The following is an 8,051-nucleotide window of genomic DNA, read 5'->3' on the forward strand; positions in this document are numbered from 1 at the left end:
TGGAATAAGAGAGCTTATTTCGACGATACCACATATTCCCGATTCCAGTACCATATTCTTGTAAAGAAGCCAGATTATCCTTTCCAAAAGTGGAATGTGGGATTGAATAAGCTCATCGAGTACAATGCGATGATAGAAATATTGGTCTGGAACACTGAACCAGGATTCAAGCAAGCAGATGAATTTGAAATTGTTGAAATGCTTTTTGTCTGCAAGTACTGCGAGACTTCTTTTCGATCATTTCATTCTGGAACAAACTATCCAATGTCAATTTCACATATTGAAGCTCAGACATCATATCTGAACACCTTATCGTCCAAATTTCCGTTCCACGTTTTCTTTCTCAATGAGCAAAAATGGGTAGAGGCTGGGAAAGTTAAATCTCCGAAATTCTGGGAGTTTGGAACTTACAAGTTAAACGTGGCTCAGATTGTGGTTAATTTATTGCTCGATAGACTGAATAACAGCAATACTACTACAAAAGAAATCGGTGTCAGGTGGTTCTTCCCGCTTGATTCGTTTGGCGCAAAATGCGCTATTAACTTTGCGCGGGAAACAAATTCTTTCTGTGAACGTTTGGAAAGTACAATTCCGTCAATCGTTATCAACTCAGAGTCAAACATCAAGATAGCCTTGCGCCACAAGGTTTTCACCTTCTTAACCAGTGGAGATCGGCGCCACGGAAGGATTTCTATGGAGGCAATTCTCCACATTTACGACGTCTACATCTGGCTAGGAATTTTTGTCACGGGTACAGCCATTCCACTAATGGTTGTTCTCGTAACCAGAAAAAAATTCCGGAATGGTTTGGGCGATTTGTTCATGGGCTTTGCAATCCTACTTGAACAAGGGACAAATGTGCAGACGTATGGATCAAGGAGACTATGCATGATGCCCCTGTTGGGCCCTTGGATCCTGATGTGTCTCATCATAACGAATGCATTTCGAGGGGATAACGTCACCAATGTGCTGCATCCCTTGAGGGCCGTGTCGATCGAAAATTTTGGACAATTGGTTGCCAGCAATAGCTTGGGATACAGTGATATGAAAGGGGTGAATATTCCATACCCGTCTTTTATGATGGAATACGACTACCTCCTATTCAATTACCATGCTTACCAAACCAGTTTCCTTTCCTCCTTTATATCTGACGAAAGACATAAATACCTTGGAGCAAAACTGCGCCTTAGCTCGATCGACGCTAGAGGGCAACTTTTGACTTTAACGGAGCCCTTAATAAAAGGTCGAGTTTTTCTAGGATGGTCGGATAAGTTGAAGGAAACTTTGTCCATGGCTAAATCCAGATTTCCTAGATTGGTTTGGCACATGGGGAAGGAGCATTTAGCTCGAACAGCGTATGGATTAGAACCACGGCATGTTTCAAATCCGGTACTGCTAAGCAGGATTGATGGGTTATATCAGTCTGGAATTACGGAAAAGTGGATTTGGTACAAGGAAAATAGTGGGAGGGTTAATGAGTACAATGCAACAGATAGAATGGAGTCTAACCTAGTCAAAGCGTTAAATCTTGAAGAAAACATGTCAGATTTTTTCATTTATTTGGTATATTTGTTATCCATTTCTGGAATATTTTTCTTGTTGGAGTTCATTCCAATTACTGTGTACAAATGTAGGGGAAAGGTTGTTATTTTGTACAAGAAGTTGATGGGGTGGATTAAAATTGTAAAAAATATACGTCACTCAAGGATAAGAAACATACTTTTGACATTAAAACGATCATGTAGGGAGAAGCGGGACAGAGGTCCACACCGACGTTGGCGGCGGCGGCGTGTGTAGTGAAAACGGTCGGCAGGCGTCAGTCGTGGCGTGCTGATAAGTATTTCCCTGATTCTTGGTCAGTGATTATATATGTATAACAGATAAGTAAGGATATACTGCTTATATATGCGTATGGATATTTAACTTAATTTAACCAAGTTCAATTAAATGCTTGTTGGTCACGTATTTAAGTAACAGTTAATTGATATTGCACGACTTGTATGAATTTATTGCAAAAACAAAAGAAAATAATTAATATGTACAAGCAACAGAAAAAAATTATTCTAGAAATAAATCATTAAATACAAAAAAAAAGTTTTAAAAAATCCGAACGCGTTCATTCCAAAAATCGGTAAACAATCGGGGATGCTTTTCTTGGCTAGTAATCTCCGTGAATCTGCGTAGTAAAGTATTTAATTAATTATTGACCTCTCATAATTATACATAATAATTAATAATTAAATATGCATCATGTATTGTATTTAACTCGCCCATTCTTTCAACTTATACAAGTTCCTCTTTGAATAGAACGTGCCGATATCTTTCGGCTGGAAGAAGTTTTCGACCCGGGTTTCCCGCACGTGCGGGTGTCGAGGTCGAGAGTTCACTGCTAGACGGGCCAAATGGACAGGAGTGTCCCGGGGGGCGGGGGCAGGATACGTTGGTTGGGGTGGCCGTACTGTCACGTGGTCCGGTTTACGGTCGACATCGTTCTCTTCAGGATAATAAATATCGTCTTCAGCATCATCGTTCTTAATGTTCAGCTAAAAAAAGTTGAGACTTTTTGGTAATAATTTGGTAATAAAATTGTTACCGAGAATTAATGTTATAAAAAACTGACCTCTGGTTTGTTCTTCCACGTTGTGATGTTCCACAACGGTCCAGTTGTATCGTCGATGGCAATATATTCTTCAGGATTGTAGCGGATTTTGAGTTTGGAATGGGTCAAGAGGTCAAGTTTATGGATGGATGACTTTAACCATTCGTTAGCCGCGACCACGTCTGCTGTGGGGGATAAAAGGGGGCGGAATTCTTCAGGTTGCCACATTCTGGTTTCTGAAATAGATAATATGAATTTGGAGAAAAGTTTGAAAAATTTCACAATTTTACTGTACAAAATATTTAGTTAATAATAGTCATGTTAATGTTGGAAAAATTTAAGATAACCGAGGGTGTCCGATGGGATAAAAAAAATGGAGAAAAAAGTAGATAAAAATTCTGATTTTACCTGTTCGCTGTTTATTTTTTGTGTTGAGAAACGAGAACGGCTGTAAATGTGTTATCGAAACTACGCAAAACACGGTCCAATGATTAATTAAAAGAAAACTAATTTCGTTTTTTGTTGAACTTAATTATTTATTGACGTAAGCGGAGCTGGTTTATCATTTATTGACAAACTGTGAACTGTGGAACCTTGTCCAAGTGTTGAACTCAACTTACAGTAGACACAGTGTTTCAGTTCAGCACTTGGACAAGTGGAACAGGAAAAAAGTTCGTTCGCACAGATGAGTTTTGGTTCACCGATTGTGGGGCGAAGTGATAAAATTGTCGTTTTGTTGAATTACGGGGATGTTCATAAATTATGTAATGTAAAAATTGCGATTTTTTATACCCCCTCCCCCGTTAAATAGTACCTTAATTAGTACCTTAGACCCCCCCTTTCCCCTCTCGCGTGCATAATTTCTGAACGTTCCCTAATGTACATAGTTTAATTTTAGCCTCACCTAAGAAAAAATGCTATACTGATAAACCGCTATACTTAATTATATAATTATTGCAAACAAACTAAAGCGTCATTGAGGATTAATTTTCAATTTTACATGCTGATGTTCTAAATTCAGCAGCTAGAGATGAAAATATGTAAATACTTACATACGAAGAAACTTTTTTTTACTGATGTAGATATGAAACAATTTATTAAAATCAAGTAATTAATAGCAAACATAACTGAAATTTGTACATGTTTATTTTTCGAAGTTCATATTTTATAAAAACAACATTCCTAATCTAATCAATCGTTAGTAATGATAAACACGTCAGTATTTCATTCTTCCATAATTTATGCAAATATTTAGTTCATAATTTATAAAAAGCGTCGCATTTATGGGTCAGTTTTGTAAATTAAAAATCTTTTGTAACAAAATTCTGTCCGGATTTCATTTTTCTTGATGTTTCTCGTCATTCAGCATTCTGACCTTGTGCCGAAGCAGCATCTCGGCAGATTTAGTCTCCAATTCGCAACGGTCGCAGGCAAAAACGACCCTGCCGTCGGGTTTCTCCCTGTAAAAAAAATTAGAAACTTATCTTTAAATTCTTGAAAGCTTTACGATTAAAATTCCTTAAATTCTTTGAGACATATTTTTTCGTTGACCCACCTGTGACACTTTACGCCTACTTGGTGCGCTCTTGAGCGTTCGTGAAGTCGTAGAATTCCCAGAAAGGTGAAATCCAGCATGCAAAAATTACAGCGAAATTTCTCCCTAGTTTTGCCCATTTTTTGAGAAATTGAATGGGGTGAAAACAGTTCAGATCTAAATTGGAAGGTTAGTAAGACATTAATTAGTTAATTTTGATGACTATTATAAATTAGCAATTAACCTTTGGAAAAAAAATCTTACCTGATTTTGTGAATCGGTTTCCTGCCAACTTTTTTAACGCTGCTTCCTTTTTTAATATTTTTGAGGAAGATGTTTGACCTAAAATATACAAGCAAATTTGTATCTTAACGTTGTTTGCAGGTTACATAAATATATAGATTAGCTAGATTGATCTAATCGTTGCATACGAAGAAATATGAAAATTTACAATGAAATCTGGGTTAAATAAAATGTACTAATTTGTAAAAAAAAATCTGAATTAATATTTGTAATGTTACAAAACTTGCAGAATTTGCAAAGTTATACAAACATCCGAGTAAGTTACTTAGGAATTAGCTTGTAAATAAATAGCGAAATAAATAAATACCTTTGTACTTTCTTAATTTTTTTCTGGTTTTTTCGTTTAATTTTCTTCCCGACAAGTGTTAAAGAATCGGAATTTGGTTGATGGGACGTATCCATAAAGGGCTTGGAATGCTCGGCCGTCGTTGTACTTTCCTCTTTAAGATTGACGGGGGACAGTTGGGAATTTTGCTTGTTCAAAAGTTCCTGAAGTGGGTTCGGGCCTCGCAAAACGTTGGCCAATTCAGACGACTTGATCACGATGACGGAGTACATTTCGTTCTCCTCTGAACTTAAGATTAGTGGAAATTGGGCATCTGTGGGAATTTCAGGTGGCAGGATAGAGGCTGGATCTGAAATGGGGGCGCCAGCTCGGGGTGTACTAACGCCCTCTGAATGGTTATCGGCTTCTGGTGAGAAAGTACATGTCCCTCTTGGATCGTTGATAAGACAGGAATTTGAAACTCGGCACGTGTCAGAGAATGGAATGATGTCGGATTGGTTAAATCTTGAGGGGTTAGAGTCATCTGAAAAATCTGAAGAGTTTTTAAATATTAGAATAAAAACTGATTCAGTTTTCGAAAATGGTTGGATTGCATTAAAAAATAGGATGTATTTGAATTAAAAAAATGAGATTTATGTACTCAAACTAGGATAATTTCTACGGGAATTTTCCAGATAATTAAAGCGAAAACTTATTTGGAGACATAATTATAAAATTTTGAAATATTTTGCGCATTTAAAAATAAAAACTTGATAAAATACGTATGACTCACCCTCCTCCTCCTCCTCCAGTTTATCCAATTTGAGTCTTATCGCGAATTTCAAACCAGTCTCGATCTTCTCCAATTGTCCCCGTAATTTGGAAAATTTCCCCACCGTTTTTCGACATGTGGAACAAATCGAGCTATCCTTCACCATTTGATAGTTTCCTCTCGCGACCGAAATTTTGACCCGGATTTCCTCCAGAATTTTCATCTCTGTAGAATTAATGGGGCTCAACTCCTTTTCAGCCGAACAAATGAGACACGGCGATAAGCAAGTTATCCTAATCGCGTCAATCCGCTGGGGAAAGAAGTAGCGGAACAGTTCTGGCGGGTATTTTAATTTTGGGTTACGTTTCAAGTGTAGCTTATTCAACGGGATGGAGCACGTGGACGATAACACGTCCCGGATAAGGTTCCCACTTCCACGGAAAGCGGTTGGACTCGCCATATTTACAGGTTAATGTTCATAGTTTCTTATCAAGTATGTAGATATGCACTTATCTCAACTAATTTTTGGAATGAAGAAAAAACGCGAAGAATAATAATTTACATAAATAATCGTTAATTAACAATTATTTCTCAGCATGTGGGAACTATAAATTTGAGGAAAGTCTGACTTAATTTGCAGGTTTGCATGGAATGACGGCTTGGAAGTAAATGACACGAAAATTTGTGTAGTGAACTAAAATTTATTTTATGCTTTCTGATTTTTATGTGCATACATAGGTATGTATTAATATGTACGGTGTGTATATGTACTACCAACTTTTTTAAGGAACTGGACAACTGGACATGTTTCACTCGCATGTCCAGGGCTTGCTATGTTAAGGGTACACTCGTTTTTAGCATGTGGGTTGAAAAGGTCCAGGGAGTATTTATAAATAGGAAATATTCTTTTATTCCAGAGGCAATACAAAATTTTCCTGGGTTGCTGGAAAGGCTAGTGTTTTTTAATAGATTTCATTTTATATAAGCTGTGTGTGTCATCTTCCATGTGCGTTTTGTCTGTTAAAGGTGCAATTCACTATCTACATACATAGGTATGAACATAATTCACGACGTATGTATGTATGTATTTATGTATGTAGATTTATTACACTATGTGTAATGGATAAAAATTAGAAGAAATGAAGAATGATATTGAAAATAATGAATACTGAAAAATATGTATGCGGGAAATGATAAATGAGGAAAAATGGGAAGCCTTTGTTTCATTTATGCTTATGAACTACAAAAATTACGGGAAATATCTATGTATGTATTTAGATGTACCTGATTTAAGATACTCAATGAATACGCATATGTACATATTTAGGATTAGTTGAACTGCATATATATTATTTTACAGATAATTCAGAATCGTTTTAAAAAGCTGGAAATACAGGGAAAACCTTACTCAAAAAATTAACGCTATTCATGGTTGTTGTATGCATGCAAATATTGCTTATCTTTTAATTTGGTTGATCAATAACTTGATGAACGGATGATTTTAAGTCTCATTGTTTATTTTTCAAAAAAGTTACAACCCAAAAATAAAAAAAATCTAAACTGTTCATTTAATTTTGAAGAAATCACTTTGGATAGCATCCAACGCGTTCGTCCATCAAAGCCGGTTTTCTTTATCCATAATAATTGCCTCGTCCATATCCATAGCCACGCCCATACCCGTAGCCACGCCCATACCCATAGCCACGCCCACGTCCATAGCCGTAACCACGCCCATATCCGCGTCCATAATTTCCAAACCCTCGTCCCCTGAACCCCCCACGACCTCTAAATCCTCCGCGCCCTCGTCCGCGCCCACCTCTGCCTCCCCCTTTCCCACCACCTCCTTTTCCTCCCTTTCCTAGAAATTCAAAATTATTCTTAATGAAGTATTTTCATTAAAATCACAAACGATTCAAGAAAAACTCACGTTTCACTCGCAGTTTGGGCGCCGTTGCGGCTTCCACTCCATCCTCAACTTGGTCACTTTTCTCCACTTCTTCCTGTGGCAACGACAAGGTTAAATCGGTGTCGTCGTCCTCACCTTTGTCGCTAAGACTTCCCTGAACAGGATCCAACTCAGATTGAGATTTCGTATAAAAATCCTCCTCCCTTGGTTGAAGTAGTACCTCCGCGTCGTCAGGGTCGGGTACTGGGATACCCGATCCCCCAGTTGCTAAACAGGCAACAATTCCCATGATGGCAATCCCCAGAAGAAAAGCTTTCCCGAAATTCATGGTTGCTTGAACAGAGGAGTAAATATTTCTTGAAAATATGTCTTGGTTTTGTTCGTCGGATTGGAGATGTTTCCGTTGCTGGATACAGATTTGGCAGGGGAGCGAGTATTTATACGAATTTCCATAAAGTTACGTACGTACTTCTTGACCGGATTACGTACGTACCTTTTGACCGACCGCTTGTATGGAAACGGAACTCAATTAGTTGCATGTTTCATTGTTTTGCCCTAGTTGCGCGTGGTAAGTATGTGAAAAAATGTGGAAATGACGCGCAGACCGAATTTGAGATGGCTTACTTTCATTTTTTCATTAAGATGAAGATAATATGAAAAAATTAAGAAATG

At 37.6% G+C, this 8,051-nt stretch overlaps 3 protein-coding genes across 3 annotated transcripts; all 3 read right to left on the bottom strand.

The window, feature by feature from the left end:
* Positions 1 to 1,971: 1,971 nt before the first annotated feature.
* LOC110861095 lies at positions 1,972 to 3,239 on the bottom strand. The gene is made up of 4 exons (XM_022110207.2): positions 3,008 to 3,239; positions 2,621 to 2,835; positions 2,271 to 2,543; positions 1,972 to 2,176 (listed from the first exon to the last, which is right to left on the bottom strand). The coding sequence occupies exons 2-4, from the start codon at positions 2,825 to 2,827 to the stop codon at positions 2,159 to 2,161; spliced, it is 498 nt and encodes a 165-aa protein (XP_021965899.1). The 5' UTR covers positions 2,828 to 2,835; positions 3,008 to 3,239; the 3' UTR covers positions 1,972 to 2,158.
* Positions 3,240 to 3,710: 471 nt separating this feature from the next.
* Positions 3,711 to 6,172, bottom strand: LOC110861071. The gene is made up of 5 exons (XM_022110183.2): positions 5,495 to 6,172; positions 4,744 to 5,254; positions 4,398 to 4,475; positions 4,155 to 4,310; positions 3,711 to 4,059 (listed from the first exon to the last, which is right to left on the bottom strand). The coding sequence occupies exons 1-5, from the start codon at positions 5,931 to 5,933 to the stop codon at positions 3,936 to 3,938; spliced, it is 1,308 nt and encodes a 435-aa protein (XP_021965875.1). The 5' UTR covers positions 5,934 to 6,172; the 3' UTR covers positions 3,711 to 3,935.
* Positions 6,173 to 6,969: 797 nt separating this feature from the next.
* LOC110861115 (heterogeneous nuclear ribonucleoprotein A3 homolog 2) lies at positions 6,970 to 7,891 on the bottom strand. The gene is made up of 2 exons (XM_022110229.2): positions 7,401 to 7,891; positions 6,970 to 7,331 (listed from the first exon to the last, which is right to left on the bottom strand). Exons 1-2 carry the CDS (start codon positions 7,705 to 7,707, stop codon positions 7,105 to 7,107), a joined length of 534 nt encoding a protein of 177 aa, XP_021965921.1. The 5' UTR covers positions 7,708 to 7,891; the 3' UTR covers positions 6,970 to 7,104.
* Between the last annotated feature and the right edge of the window lie 160 nt (positions 7,892 to 8,051).

Source organism: Folsomia candida, unplaced genomic scaffold (assembly GCF_002217175.1).
Source record: "Folsomia candida strain VU population unplaced genomic scaffold, ASM221717v1 Fcan01_Sc037, whole genome shotgun sequence".
Classification (NCBI taxonomy): Eukaryota; Metazoa; Arthropoda; class Collembola; order Entomobryomorpha; family Isotomidae; genus Folsomia; species Folsomia candida.